General features: G+C 34.9%; 2 protein-coding genes across 8 annotated transcripts in view; both read right to left on the reverse strand.

Moving 5' to 3' along the window:
- Window positions 1-7,633, reverse strand: part of LOC136833843 (uncharacterized) — a 10,322-nt gene extending 2,689 nt beyond the window's left edge. The window contains exons 1-4 of the mRNA XM_067096144.1: window positions 7,394-7,633; window positions 4,512-4,554; window positions 3,082-3,233; window positions 1-79 (exon numbers count right to left, since the gene is read on the reverse strand). The exon at window positions 1-79 is cut by the window's left edge and continues 65 nt beyond it. Coding sequence (XP_066952245.1) covers window positions 1-79; window positions 3,082-3,233; window positions 4,512-4,554; window positions 7,394-7,633 — 514 coding nt within the window. The remainder of the gene's footprint in view (window positions 80-3,081; window positions 3,234-4,511; window positions 4,555-7,393) is intronic.
- LOC136833661 (uncharacterized) lies at window positions 4,505-16,528 on the reverse strand. Of its 7 annotated transcripts, none has more exons than XM_067095824.1 (3): window positions 16,463-16,528; window positions 7,400-10,436; window positions 4,505-4,700 (listed from the first exon to the last, which is right to left on the reverse strand). In XM_067095824.1, the coding sequence occupies exon 2, from the start codon at window positions 10,336-10,338 to the stop codon at window positions 9,253-9,255; it is 1,086 nt and encodes a 361-aa protein (XP_066951925.1). In that variant the 5' UTR covers window positions 10,339-10,436; window positions 16,463-16,528; the 3' UTR covers window positions 4,505-4,700; window positions 7,400-9,252. The 7 variants fall into 5 exon arrangements, with proteins under 7 accessions (XP_066951925.1, XP_066951929.1, XP_066951923.1 ...); XM_067095822.1 differs by having other exon boundaries at window positions 16,388-16,488; XM_067095823.1 differs by having other exon boundaries at window positions 16,383-16,477.
- Window positions 16,529-16,642: the final 114 nt, after the last annotated feature.

Raw genomic sequence — 16,642 nt, forward strand, 5'->3', positions numbered from 1 at the left:
GATCACCCGGGCCAGCTCCGTGGGCCAAATTTCGGCGCCCCAGGCGATCAAGCGACGCCGTACGATAAAATCCCGAAGGCTGCCCTGAAGGGTGATTAGATTTGTTAAAAATTACTTCACACCAGATTACGAAGAAAGAGGAATGGATATAGTTAAAAAAATGATTATACTTAAAAACAGACGGATAATTAGGGTATGAAGGAGGCCCTTGGATGGTGAAGGGGTGATGTATGTAAAAATCACAGATTTTGTCAAGTTGCACTTGAGCAGAATTAGATTCACAAAATCTAGAAGTTGTTGCTTCATTGATTCAACTGCAGGTTGTAGCTGTGTTGAAAGTCATCATAATACTTCATTTAGAAAAGCGTATTAAAGAAATAATGGAATCTATTATAGTAACGAAAGAAAAACCTACCACGAAACGAGTTCGGTTCAGTAGTATTTTGTTGGCAGCAGGATCCAATGAGTCGCAGAAGAAGCGGCAGGTGGATTTTTTGAAAATGGCATCGTAGATTGAAGGAACGTCCATGGATAAAGAAGAACAATAGCTTATAATTCATGCATAAAAATAAAGAGAGAATTTTTTTGTCAATCCACATTGGCAAACAAAAAGATGGTGTCACCTGTAAATAATCCTCTGTATATATATATATATATATATATATATATATATATATATATATATATATATATATGTATATATATATATATCCAGGTATATATCATCTTTACAGTATAAAACTTAGAAAACCACAAGGATTGATATATATATATATATATATATATATATATATATATATATATATATATATCATCTTCACAGTAAAACTTAGAGAACCACAAGGATTGATATATCTATATATATATATATATATATATATATTTTTTTTATATATATATATTTTTACAAGGCAGGAAATATAGTTGTCAAAACTGAAACGGCGTATTTTTCGTCATCGTGCCACCAAATGTTGGCAGCGTTGGTTAAGGGGAAGAAATGTTGAAAAGGACTGTGTCATACCGTCTCTAAGTAACATCAGTACAAGTTAAATCAAGAATTGAAAGTATGACTAACATAAGCTAACAAAAATAACATATAACATATTCTGGGAAAGAAGTGTCCTTGTAAATACTCATGGAACTTAATTATCAACTTTGATAGGCTGTCCTTTTAAATACATCTAACTTAACATATATTCTGGGAAAGAAGTGTCCTTGTAAATACTGAATAAGGTTAATTATCAAATAATAATAATAATAATGTTTGGGGCACATCTATAATAATTAATAATATTAATATTATTATTATTATTATTATTATTATTATTATTATTATTATTATTATTATTATTATTATTATTATTATCATTCAGAAGATGAACCTTATTCATATGAAGCAAGCGCAAGGGGACCATTGACATGAAATTCAAGCTTCCAAAGAATATTATGGTGTTCGTTAGGAAGATGAGAAGATAAAGAGAAATAATAAAAATCTTGCTTTATAAAAATGTAGATAAAAATGTATTAAAAGGCAAGGAGAATAGCATTAAAGGCAGTAACGCTTTGCATCTTCGCAAACAATAAGAAAACCAGTCGTCCCAAACAGAATAACTTCTAGATAGGTGACCATAATTACGAAAATGGTAGTTTAGATGTATAATGCATCTAAAACTACCATTCAGTGAGCCACTTATTGCCCTCTTGATTGGCTTACTGAATGCCACGGAAGCATGAAGAATGATTGCCTGAGTTGGCCAATTAATTTATGCAAAATCAGCATCTTTTGTTTTGCCCTTTACGTTGACAAGACATTACAAGAAACTGAGATCTCTTTAGATTGCTTGAACGAATTTATTACATTTTTGTATGTTTATTAATTTGTTGACTAATTTTTTTAATAAGTGAGATCTCTCATTTCTGTATTTCCTTTGATCTCCTTTTACGTAAATTCTTCCCAGTTAGCGCCTATTCTTTGGAACCTTGAATTTCAAGTCGATTGCCCTTGTGGGCTTGTTCCATATGAATAGGGTTCATCCTATAATAATAATAATAATAATAATAATAATAATAATAATAATAATAATAATAATAATAATAATAATAATAATAATAATGAAGTTTTCATTACATTAAATGGATAATCTTATACCTGTAAGAGCTGATGCTAACAGATAATAGATCACTATTAAATATTCGTAAAGGCAACATAATGCCTCCTAACTTTAAATTCAGTGATGGCGTCTTTGCGTAGCTTTCAGCATTTTTGCTTAAGAGAATCCCTCTCAAAAGTTTACAGGGAAATAAGTGCATCTGCTCTTGCTTCTTTCTCCCAAGGACGTTATTTTCTAGCGTGCTGTGAGGCACTGAAGGAAAACGAAATTATACACAAATACTCAGGCGGTTTTCAAAGCTTCAAAAATGGGGCATTTTTAGGGCTCCCTGTCCTTGGTAATGTGGAAACGAAACACCTTTAAAAATAAGCTTATAATCTTTTTTTCTCCACCCTCTCTCTCTCTCTCTCTCTCTCTCTCTCTCTCTCTCTCTCTCTCTCTCTCTCTCTCTCTCTCTCAGGATATGCACAGCCATACACACGCAGGCACAACTAATAATAGAACACATAGGTGAGGATATATACATGTATGTATGTATGTATATTGATAGATAAATACATATTTAGATATATACATTTATATATATTGTACATATTTTATATATATTGTACATATATTTATATTTATATGTATTTATACATATATACAGTAAATATATATATGTATAAATACATATAAATATAAATATGTGTATATATAAAATGTGTATATATATATATATATATATATATATATATATTATATTATATACTATATATATATATATGTATATATATATATATACACATTTATATATATATACATATTATATATATATATATATATATATATATATATATATATATATATATATATATATATATATATATATATATATATATATATATGACTTAATGGCATGACTGATGATATCATCCTCGCTTACTAACGAAAGGAATGAGCCGAGAAAAGGCACTAAGATACCACTCACATTAGGAGGCTGACCACTATACTTCTGCGGGCTGAGAAATCGTGCGTAGTGCACGTCAGTAGGTCGAGGGTGTAGGTTGACAGATGACTGGGCGTAAGGCCGGCGCCCTTGTCGGTCGAGCGACGGCGAGCGATGGAATGCCACGTACTGATCTGTAATATTTTAGATGGTTGATGATTTTGTTGATTATGTAATTTAAGTCAGGTATGAAAATTGATTTTATCAGTCACAAGGGCAACAAACTTAGCTTGTTGAAATAATGGTATCTGTTCAAAACGGAATTTAAATTTGCATACAGATGATAATCTTGTTTATTTTGAAGGTAAAAATGCAATACAAATTTGGAGACGGGGTGAAGTATTATCAATTTTATCACGTGAATGACAAATAAAACAAATGAAGTTTAATATGCGATACAAATTTAGAGACGGGGTGAAAAATCATTAATTTTTCACGAGAATTAAAGATAAAAAAATTGGGAATTAAAGATTTAGAAAATTTTGAAGACTAAAAATGGAAAAAATTATTTAAAAAGCATTACAAATTTAGAGACGGGATGAAAAAATTGCTAATTTTATTACGTGGATTAAAAAAAAATGATCTTACCATAAATTGATTTTAGGAATTAAAATCTAAAAAATGATCCCTAGATTGGTTTGAAGTTTCAGGATTCCAGGTGTCACGGATGAAGTAGGTATTTGTCAAGTAAAAGAAAGATAATAATATATCAAGAACATAGGTTCAGTAAATGAACGAAGATTAGTCAAAAATAGAAGAGGAGTTTTGTAAAATAATTATTACAATCACTAAGCAGTCCTTCATGTAGCCTGATGCTTTATTGATTTTATTTCTTAATTCACTATTTCAAAATACAGTTTTATTTGGCAAAAATAACATAGTTGAATTTCAGTAGCAGTAATTAACGAATAATAAAATATGGACATTCATTAATTTTCAGGTTAGAACTAGGCAGGTAGACAGACAGTGGTATGTATATATGCATACATATATACAGACATATAAATATAGATGTACATATATATATGTATATATATACTGTATATATATATATGTATATACTATTACATGTATATATATATATAAATATATAAATATATATATTTATATATATATATATATATATATATATATATATATATATATATATATAGATAGATAGATAGATAGATAGATAGATAGATAGATATAGATAGATATTAGACATTATAGCTGAATAACGAAAATATAACGTGATGACTATATATAAAGGCAATATGAAATATATATATATATATATATCGTTTCATATATATATATATATATATATATATATATATATATATATATATATATATATATATATATATATATATATATATATAATTTCATTTTGAAATCCAAACAGACAATTTATAATCAAAACAACTTACCGGCGGGGGGTGGTGGAAGCTTCGCTGTTGATAAGGAATTCTTCTAGGAACGGTATAATGAGGAATCTGGGAATGGGCGTTCCCATAGACTAAAGAGTCGACTAGTGGAGGCGGATGTTCTATTCTCTCTAGGGAAGCCGACCGATGATAAGCGCCCATATATTGATACGGGTCGTTGTAATGCTTCTCCTAGAGTCTCCAAAGAAATGGAAATTAATGGAAGCAATATTAAATTTTATTCCCGCACATAGGAAATAATGAGGAGGACGTTGATTTTTGAAATGACAAATTGATTCCAAAAAATATTAAAATGATAAATTGATTCCAAGAAATGTTAGAGTATAGTATTTGTATTAAATAGAATTATAATTGATATATTATTATTGAATGGTCATGTAGAGTTCGTTGGTGTACATTGATGGGAAATATGTATAAAAGTTCATGAGTAGATACCAAATGTTAATTTTTGAAATTATAAATTGATTCCAGAAATTATTAGAGTATAGTATTTGTATTTCAGATAATTGATAATTTATATATTATTATTGAATGGTCATTTAGAGTTCGTTGGTGTAAATGGATGGGAAATGTACATAAAAGTTCATGAGCAGATACCAAGGAAATACATCATACCCACAGTATCATTTTGGTTTTTGATGTACGGTCACCGAATTGCGTCGGTTGTCAATGACATAACCCAAACGTCGCATGGAACAGGAACATGAAAAAAAGAATAAATACATTGTTAATATAAAATTTACACATTCATTGGCCAAAGCAATGGATGGGGAAGGGTTACACTGAAAACTTTTTACCGATAAATTAGGTGAGAGAAAAAACTACTGAGAAACATTACTACATATGGTGACGGGAGGAAATTTGTACAGTCAGTCAACATCAACAACAGATAAGAAATTAGATTTTGAAACTAGAAACCAGGTTACGGAAAGAATGAGTCGAACTGGGATGCATGAGCCTGACACCTGACGAGATCAGTAAAAAAAAAAAATTCTTCCCCGTCTTGAAGATTAAGATGACTAAATTATTACAGTAAAGAAATCTCTTAGTCAATTTTTCCCCACCGAAGAAAATGTCATGGTTCAAAAGATATTGGTTGGATTCAAGGCGTCTTCTTTCAAATATGTTTTTAGAAAGTAACAGCTGAGCAAATTTGAAATACTTTAGGGGGTAGTATGTATTTAGCAATCTGTGGCTTAAATGAGTGTGTAGGAAATTGATAAACAGAGGCAAAAGTAACAGATAAGACTCTGATTAACACTTTGTAGAAGCAAGTATATATATATATATATATATATATATATATATATATATATATATATATATATATATATATATATATTGTCTTTACTGTAATACCACAGTATAATATGAAGATGAAAGCCCCATAAAACACTATTTGAACGTTGCAACCATATATTTGAGCACTTCCTTCTGTGCCCCTGTTCACTGGTAAAATGTGGAAGATGATATGTTACAAGAGTATATATATAAAGTACATGGTAGGTGTGGCAGTAAGCCTCCGATGGTATGCAGGTGACCTTTTCCCAAGGAGGGAAATTAAACAATTCTCTGGCGGTTTTTGGCCCCATTAACTCCCGTCTGGCGACGCGTCTGGTGGTCGTATTTTCTGGAACGCTTGGTTGCAACGTTCAAATAGTGTTTTACGGGCCTTTTTGTCTTCATATATATATATATATATATATATATATATATATATATATATATATATATATATATATATACATACAGTATATATATATATATATATATATATATATATATATATATATATATATATATATATATATATATATATACACAGTATACAGAGAGAGAGAGAGAGAGAGAGAGAGAGAGAGAGAGATATGTGTGTTTGTGTGTATGTGTTTATATAAAGTAAGAGAGAAAAAGAGCAAATATAGGGCGCATGCTATTTTAGTGACGCATATTGCCTTATTGCTTGGCACTAGATATCTCAAATATCTGAACTATTTTCACAGTTTGTAATGATAGTATCACATCAGTAATGATACCTAGTCATTTCATGGCCTTCGTTTACCGCCATCATGATACCAGCATCATGATTAAAGGGTACGATGATACCAGTATCACAATTCATACTTATTAAAAAGTTTTGTTTCCGAGAAAAGGGCTTTGAAACCATATCAAATAATGACCGCGGATTGGCCTCATTTCACGAAGTATTATATTTCTGGTGATGGAATACCTGAGCAGGCGTTGTCGGAAATATTTCCCCGATGGTTTTGTTTTTCCCGTACGAATTGTACTCTTTGACCAGAATAGGAAGTATAGATTTTATGCAGAGCAGAATATGTATTTTCATATGATTTGGAAATCAGGTAAATTGGGGTTATTATTATGCCATAATAAATGTAAAATAAAAGTTCTACACTTTAAAAACTTTGGTTTTTACTCAGCGGGTGTAAGCTCATATTTGTTGTCATCAGTTTGCAAATCAGTACTGAAATCTAGTTAATTATAGTTCAGAAAGATATTGTAGAACATTTTCATTTTACCTAGGAGTTAACATTTCTCAAATTTTGTGAATTTCATTCAAAAAGATAATACGTGGCTTTTTACCACAGTGAATACATGTTTAACTGGAAAAATACTCGTAGTGAATGTGATTATTGTAGTGAAAAAATGACAGTCAATTATTGCCCCACGAAAAAAGGAAAATCTTTCTAATACCTTGTGTTCTCATAGTGTATGCAAATCTCATAGTGAAATAATGACTCAATTATTGACCCTCTGAATGAGGAATAATCTTACTAACACCTTAACTGTTCTCATAGTGAAATAATGACTCAATTATTGACACAAAAAAAAAAAAATCTTACTAATACCTTAATTGTTCTCAACTCCCTTGGCTGATATGCCTGGTAGAGGTCTTCGCCGTTCTCCTCGTATATCGGAGCCTGACGATACATCAGCTGAGGCTGAACCTTGCAGGACCACTGGTGATCAACGTACATAGCCTGAGCATTGGCAGGCAGTTTAGCAAGGCGGCCAGTCACCCAGTTGATCACAGCTGCTTTGGCCACGTCGCGCTCGCTTGAGCGGACGCCAGTCTGCGGCATATTTGGTTGTGGAGGTACGAATCTACCAGGGGTATCGTAAACGTTGTAAACGTTTGCACGGGAGGGATGAAGTGTCCTTTGGGTGTACGCAGGATGACGACGGCTGCTACGATAGCCGGGTATATCGTACAGATCTTCGCCGACAGAGTAGAACGCCCTTTGAGGAATGACGGGTTCCGGACGATGAGTTGGGGCCTCAAATACGTCGTCGTGATACGAGTGAAGCGCTGTTTCCTTTGGAAGGGGAAGTGTTGTTGCTTTTGAAAGAGGGACTGGTGTTTCCTTTGGAAGGGGAAGTGTTTCATTTGAACGAGGAACTGTTGTTTCATTTAGAAGAGGAAGCGTTGTTTCGTTTGAATGAGGAACCGTTGTTTTTTGTGAATGAGGCAGTGATGTTTCTTTTGAACGAGGAGGCGTTGTTTCATTTGGAATAGGAAGTGCTACTTCTTTTGGAAGAGGAGGAGGGTCATACTGAAGAAGGGCGTTGCTTTCCTCTTCGGAATTTTGGGGATTTTCTTTGTGGAATACAAATACCTGTATACCTTGTTGATGCCTTCAAGGTCACTTCCCCTGTTAAACTCTCGCTGTTTCTTTCTGATAGCACCGACAATGACAGGGGGAGGGGAGGAGGAGGGGCAGCTGGTATATCAGTTTTCGAATGTGCCCCTTTTTCTTGTGCAGTTCCTTTATGCCTTGGTGCTGGTCCGTCTGTGGAGTCCACCATTTGTGCCCAGGTCTGCGATGCAGGTTTATTTGCATGTCTTGTATCCCCCATGCCTTCTATTTTCTTCACAACAACCTTTTTTTTAGTTGATATGTAATGAGTCTGACCACCTGGCACTGGACCTAGTGGTGCCGTTTTACTCGCAGGAGACGCCGAATCTGAGGTAAGGGTTTCTGTGATGGTGATGGGGCTTGGATCAAAGTTATTTGGGCGAGGGCTTAAATACCGGGATGTTTGATCTGAAGTGTTACCATTTTCCGGTAAAGTCATGCTGGCCGGTCTCCTCATCGTCGCGTTCTCTGGAAGTGAAAACTCTGCGTCGCTTTCCTTGCTACTATTCCTTGCTCTTCCAATTGCAGGAATGTCCGATGTCCTGAGCGAAGGTATGTCGATACCCAGTTGAGCTGCCACTCTGATGTTGTGCTTTTTCAGATGATCATTCAGTATTGGGGACATAGCCTCGCTCTGTGTACGCGTCAAGGTTCTGTGAACGCACAAGTCTCCCCTTGCTCTTGTGGGTTCACTTCTCGTTCTAGTTATGTTTTGATGCTTTCTTGTAGGGGCAGGTGGTTTCTTGATCTCTGGCGGAGAGGAAAGTCCGGGGGAGTCACAAGTAAGTTGACTATGAGTTGACGACATCTCGGGCACAATGTCGACGGCCTCTTTGACACTCTCAGGACTTTCTGACTTGAACGTCATATTGATGTTACTTTTGTTATCCTCCACATCGTCACGGACAGCAGGACTTCTCTCATGGTTTTTGTTTACATCAGGAGTGTCAACGATACTCGAATTAGTGCCACCGTTTCTAAGTGACTGCTTACCATTCCGTGTTTCCGGACTGATGTTCAGATTGATTTTACCGGGATCGAAGTCGAAATGTCTGTCTTCGTTGTTAGGAGGTCTTTCGTTGACTGCTGGAAATTTTGGGGGTCGACACACCAACCACGTTTTTAATTGATGCTCTTCTCTCGTAGATCTCCGTCGGCGTCATGATTTCATATATCGGTGAACCGTAACCGTATAATTCGTCATGTTTGCCTCCCGGTAGAATGTTTTCACCAGGGGAAGCAATTTGGGAACCTTTGTTTTCTGGGAACTCTTTTTCAGGCACTTCGTAAATCTTGAAATCATTTTTGGTCAGGCCTTTGGTGATGTTCTCCTCCTCCTTCTTCTTCTTGCTCCTAAAACTAATGCCAAAGATTGAGTGTTTGCTATTCTTGTCCCTTTTCTCTTGCTGGGTCTTCTGACCGTTATCTTTCATGTTGTTTATTGCATCTAGATTTATGTTCTTCTGCCTTTGGGATCGCCTTCCTAAGGCCACCAGTTTGTTTTTTTTGGTTTCCTCTCTGGTCCTTAAACCCAATGGCAATTTTCGCGTTGGTTCCATAGTTGCATCAGAATCATTCTCTTTAGGTGGCCTAATGGAACCATTACATGGTCTTGAATCCATTACGCGTTTATTAGAGCTGTCGATGCATTCTGTCGACTCAGCTTCCCTTGCCGGGATAGAAGGAACATCATTCCAACTGTTTGGAACATTTTCTCGCCTTTGATTTGGGGTCTCGGGTTCTGACTGCAGGCCTTGGCGACCTCTTGCCAGTAAGGCATGGTGCTGCTCAGACGTATATATCTCTTGAGATTTCAAGAGCGTGTTGATAGACTTAGAACGGCCCTTCCCACCAGCATCCTTCGAGACTTTCCCCTGCGACCCGCCTAAATGATTCTTTCCCAATACAGAATCCTTTGCGTTGCCTTGAGAATCTGAAAGTATTTCTGCAGATTTGCAGTGGTTCGAATTTGATTCTGAACTGCCGTAAAAGCTGTTGAGGGGCCTAAAGCAACTTGGGTCCCCTGGATAAGGCAGAGATATTTCGTCTTTGGAGAGTTTCCCTGATTTCCGTGCTAAGGAAGGACTGGACACGCTCCTGTGCATGTGTCTTTTCCAGAAAGACATGTATTTTTTGTTTGCGTCGCCCATCTGGTAGATGTTGTTTCTGCGAGTACACTAACACACTGATACAAGGTCTTCTATTGTCATCCTGGGGACGTGGTGTAGATCTGCACAAGCTATAAAACCTATTCAAGGCAAAGAGATTGTTTAGTTAGCTTATAATAATACAATTCATTTTTCAACAAACTACATCAACATCTACAAATAAACAAGAATGTAACACAAAAGAACACTTATTAAGTTTTACATATTACTTAAAATCACTCATATGTGTCAATCATTTCAATCATTTTTATTTCCTTTACACATTTGACCAATCATGTTTATTGATTTAATAAAGTATCTTTCAAAGTCATTGCTTTAAACAAGAAGCAGCTTTGATTGCATGAGTGGCATTCATATTTTCATTCCATAGTTTCATTCCATTCACAATTATTCCATAAAAGAATACACAAGAAATATGCCTGAACATGACAGTTGCTAATATAGGCTTGAATTAATATTTTGAAATCAACAAATCTTGATAATGAAGCGGAAGGTAATGCGGCTGAGTTTTGAATAAATCTTTAAAATTACTTTCATAAAATTTCTCCCATACCTACGTGATTAAGATGAAGTTTAGACGTTATGCTATTTGATGCATTGTTTAGTTTTGAAAGATGTAGGAAAAATATGGTATGTGACCAAAATTATGACGCAAGAAACCATAGCAAGTATTGAATATGACTGATTCCATGGGCTAAAGCTGACAAGAGTATTGATTGGATAACATCTGACGTTCAGGTTAGACAGTTTTAATATTATCACATTTGACTGTTGTATGAAGAAGATCAGTTCTTAATTGGCAATTTAAAAAATATTGTGCCATAAATCTTGTAATTATTTAATAATTCCAATTTCTTTCACTTTTAAAATGTCTAAGAAACAAACATAGAGAACGACTGTAAACTATTCTAAAATCTATATGTTCCATCCAGTCTCCTGCACATGGAGACGAACAGGACAGAAAAACCAGATGTCCTCATCAACCCGAAGACTTCAGAGAGAGAGAGAGAGAGAGAGAGAGAGAGAGAGAGAGAGAGAGAGAGAGAGAGAGAGAGAGAGAGAGAGAGAGTAAATGGAAAAACATGAAGGTGAAAAATTTGTCTGTTGCATCCAATCTCTTGCATGTGTAACCGAACGAACAGAAAACCAGATGTCCTCATCAACCCGAAGACTTCAGAGAGAGAGAGAGAGAGAGAGAGAGAGAGAGAGAGAGAGAGAGAGAGAGAGAGAGAGAGAGAGAGAGAGAGAGAGAGTAAATGGAAAAACATGAAGGTGAAAAATTTGGCTGTTGCATCCAATCTCTTGCATGTGTAACCGAACGAACAGAAAACCAGATGTCCTCATCAACCCGAAGACTTCAGAGAGAGAGAGAGAGAGAGAGAGAAATAAATTATATATATATATATATATATATATATATATATATATATATATATATAGAGAGAGAGAAGAAAAAAAGAGAGGAAAAAGTTGAAATGGTGAAAGAGAGAGAGAGGCTTGAATCCAGAAAGGAGCGAAGGACAGACATCTTGAAAGAGATTTATTTTTATGTGTTTTTTTTTGGGGGGAGGGGTTGGGGTTTGGGTTAAGAAATCGGGGACTAAAATCTGAAGGAAAAGGAGAAGAAGACACTTTTACTGAGCCTGCGAGGGCGAGGAATGCTAATGTTTGTGTGTTATGGGAGGGTCTGCTGTTTGCTATGCGTTATGTGGCCTCAGAGGGGAGGAGAAACCCCGTTTAAATGCAGCAGAGAATTGCTGTCCTGCAGAGAGAGAGAGAGAGAGAGAGAGAGAGAGAGAGAGAGAGAGAGAGAGAGAATTTGAGTCCAAGAGAAATAAATTATATATATATATATATATATATATATATATATATATATATATATATATATATATATATATATATATATATATATATATATATATATATATATATATATAGAGAGAGAGAGAGAGATTTGAGTCTAAGAGAAATAAATGGAGAGAGAGAGAGAGAGAGAGAGAGAGAGAGAGAGAGAGAGAGAAGATTTGAATGTCATTGAAATAAATGGCCGGTTTGGCTGTGTTGAAATGATAATGCTGTTTATTCGAAATATCTTACACTTTACTTCAGTAAAGTGGGTTATTAAGTACTTGATGTTCCTGGCCTGTTTATGTTAATTATCTTTCTCTGAGACATTTTAGCGAAATGACCTGCTTTCAAGTTTCAAGTACATCTGGCCTACTTCTCTAAGTTAACCTGGAATATTTATAAGATAACAAAAATGCTCAAATTTTGACACTCGTTTTTAGTTTTCTGTAAAAGAAAACTATTGTACCGGCTTTGTCTGTCCGTCCGCACTTCATTCTGTCCCCCCTCAAATCTTAAAAACCACTGAGGCTAGAGGGCTGCAAATTGATGTCTTGATCATCCACCCTCCAGTCATCAAACATACTGAATTGCAGCCCTCTAGCTCCTGTGGTTTTTATTTTATTTAAGGTTAAAGTTAGCCATAATCGTGTTTCTGGCAGTGATGTAGGATAGGCCACCACCCGCCCGTTGTTAAAGTCTATGGGCCGGAATCAAACAGCATTATACCGAGACCACCGAAAGATAGATCTATTTTCGGTGGCCTTGATTATAAACTGTACAGAAAACTCGATTGCGCCGAAGAAACTTCGGCGCATTTTTTACCTTTTGTATTTAAATGCTACGACATTGACATAATTATGGGAGAACTTTTATATATTTTGAACAGGAAATCAATGTAATTTCTGTCATCAGAATGTCTAAAGCATCTATGCAAATATTTACTTCCTTTTCCATAATAAATCTTTGCAAATGATGCAATATGCTGTTGACATTTAAATCTTTGAAATGATGCAATATGCTGTTAACTGTAAATGAACTTAAATGAAAATCAACATCGTTGTTTCGAAAAAAATAATGCTGTACTGCTTTCCAAAAACTTTATAATAGACAAAAAGAGGGAAAAATATTTATTTCATGGCAGTTCAAATTTTCATCTATAGGATTTGCTCCGAAAAGTGTCATATATATATATATATATATATATATATATATATATATATATATATATATATATATATATATATATATATTATGTATATACATATATATATACATATATACATATATATATTATACATATATATATATGTATATATAACTTTATAATATATATATGTATATATATATATATAATATATCTATTATATATATATATATATTTATATGTGTATTATGTATATACATACATATATATATGTATATACGAGTATATATATGTATATGATTTCATTAACAGATGTAAGTCAGTAAACCAATCTATCAACAGTTTGAGTAACTTTTTATACTTTTTGTTCTATACAAAAAATTTAAATAAACAGAAATGTAAATCAATAATATCATACAATATATCCAACAAGCACTAGTGAAAGATCTGGAGTTAGTTGGCTAACTCGACTTTATCTCTGAAATCACATGATACGTGGCTTAGGTATGTTGTAAAGATAAAGATACTTATCATCATTTTATTGGTCTTAAACCTGTCACGGAAACGTTTACGAAAATCACTATCAACGCATCCTGATTGGTTTGTTGTCATTTCTCAGTCATAGGTTTTTTTTTTCCTGCTGCGGAAGTAACTTTTATCATTAATTTTGATTTTGATTACAGCGGACAGTAAAAGGGAAACAGTATTTTATCTAACTCAGATTCGATTAAAAAAAAAAAAAAAAACAAGTAAAAAATGCGCCGAAGTTTCATCGGCGCAATTAAGTTTTCTGTACAGCAGCTACAGCGTATAATCAAGGCCACCGAAAACAGATCTATCTTTCGGTGATCTCGGTATGATGCTGTGAGCCGTTTGTCCATGAAACTTTAACCACGGCCCGATGGTGGGCTATCCTATATCGTTGCCAGAAGCCCGATTATAGCTAACTTCAACCTTAAATAAAATAAAACCTACTGCGTCTAGAGGGCTGCAATTTGGTATATTTGATGATTGGAGGGTGGGATGATTAACATACCAATTTGCAGCCCTCTAGCCTCAGTAGTTTTTAAGATTTGAGGGCGAACAGTAAAAAAATACCGACGGACAGACAAAGCCGGCACAGTAGTTTTCTTTTACAGAAAACTAAAAACTGGTTAAATTGGACAGCCGTTTTAGAGAGTACACAACGTAAGAATGGAAGGTTCAAGATAAAAATATCCCAAAGATTCAAGTTGAAGTGACCCTCTACAGAGGACCCACCCTTTGCATTATAAACATAATACTGTCAGCAGAGTACTCCCTACAGGTTTGGCAGAGCAGTTAATCTCATCTACGGTTTGGCAGAGTACTTCCTACCCTGAACAGAGCGCAGGTTTTCCCGATCATATTTTTGAAGTTTGGGTATGGATTGAACTGAATATAGAATTTAGGGAAAAAGGCCAAGCACTGGGACCCATAAGGTCATTCGGCGCTGAAACAGACATTGACAGTAAAAGGTTTGAAAGGTGTAACAGGAGGAAAACATCAAAGCAGTTGCACTATGAATCAATTGTTAGGAGAGGGTGAAAAGCAAGAGGGAAAAGAGAGAATATGAAAGGAGGTACAGCAAAAGGATCGAAAGTGGTTGTAGCTAGGGGCCGAAGGGACGCTGCAAAGAACCTTAAGTAATGCCTACAGTGCACCGCATGAGGTGCATTGACGGCACTACCCTCCATCGGGGTCGAAGTTTGGATATGGAAAGAACGCTTTGCTAGTTGCAATGTCCATCTTGTTATCAGTGGCATTACATAATGAACTGAGTATTTACTTTACAAAAAAAAAAAAAAAATAGTACAATTAAAGAAAACCACAAGTTTGTGCCTCTGTAATTGTTTAGGAATTTCCGTTACCAAAAATATCAGTGATATTATACGTAAGGTGCATTAGAAATTCCACAATATTGATGAATCATAGAGTATGCGCTGGTCAAGCAGTTGATATCATGCAATCAACGATAATGGCACTGTTTTCACGCAAACTGCAGTTTGTTAACGGAACTAGTTAATAAGAAAATATTAGTAATATAATTAGGAATAATGGTCAAAACTTAGAGCATTATTGAACAGTATTTTGCACTGAATGAATTGAAAAGGATGGTTCTGTGTTGGGTGTCCTATGTTGCAAATCAGAATCCTAATTTCATTTTATATAGTTTTTGCAATAAAAAATTTACCTACGTGAAATAAAAATCCCTTAAAGACATCATCGTGTACCCAGTAAATAAATAATGCATAACGAAATCAATGCTAAACATGATGGAATCATTTTGTTAGCAAAGATGGTATATTTAAACATTTTTATAAACCAAGTTGTAAGAAAATTCATATTGACTCCAAAAAAGCATCCTTGGTGTTCTTGCGAGATTTGCAATGATTGCCACATCGCTGTTTTGAAAGTTTGCAATCAAACCCGTGATTAGAGGCTGCCTTGTGGTAGTTTCAACGTCATACTCTAAAGAAAAGTTATTACGAATATAATAACTTTCTCGCAAGGACATATGCTATCTCCAAGGTTCATAGGCGTACGAGAATGAATTTTCCGCTCTAAACCAGTTACGTAACACATCACAACCAGGGAATAAAGTAATGAGTGATTTTTACAAGCTAACTTTTTTTTTTAAAGCCAACTGAAATATATAGGAAAAATATAATTTCATCGCTTCTCTATTCACTCAAGGTGACAATTTGAATGGAATATGGCATCAAAGCTTACTTCTTGTTCAGAAATGAGTGTCACCATTGGTTGACGAGTTTGGTGGTCTCAGTCAGTCCCCGTATTCACTTACACACCTCACTGCTTAATCTAAACCAGTCAATCAATAATACGAATAAAACACTGTAGACACAAGGTTTCCTGTTGCAAGAAATTCCCCTCAAGTTCACCGTTGTGTCGTGTATCCCAGAATGCTATGTAATTTAACATTCCAAGATTGACTTTCATTGTGTCTCACAATATCTCAGCACTATCTTCACCATTCAGAACGATGAATAACCATACTTTTGTAACTATTCTCCTTTGACCTGATTCACCACTGACACTGAACCAAATCGGAACCCAGACACTGCTACGCACACAAACCGGAGTGGCCTTGTTTGAAACTACACTGTAAACTCGAGAACCGTTCGTTATCGCTCGTCGTGACTCAGAGCCTGTGAAACGAATTTCGATAAGCGAAGAATATGACCGCGTCGAGGGCGCTTCCTCACTCCGGAGCAAAGTGGTAAAAATATCTCTGTGAAACTGAACTGATTG

The sequence above is a fragment of the Macrobrachium rosenbergii genome, chromosome 52, assembly GCF_040412425.1.
Source record: "Macrobrachium rosenbergii isolate ZJJX-2024 chromosome 52, ASM4041242v1, whole genome shotgun sequence".
In the NCBI taxonomy this organism is placed as follows: Eukaryota; Metazoa; Arthropoda; class Malacostraca; order Decapoda; family Palaemonidae; genus Macrobrachium; species Macrobrachium rosenbergii.

Excerpts from the sequence above, each read along its gene's own strand:
- LOC136833661 (XM_067095824.1), bottom strand. The coding sequence starts at position 10,338 with ATGGGCGACGCAAACAAAAAATACATGTCTTTCTGGAAAAGACACATG.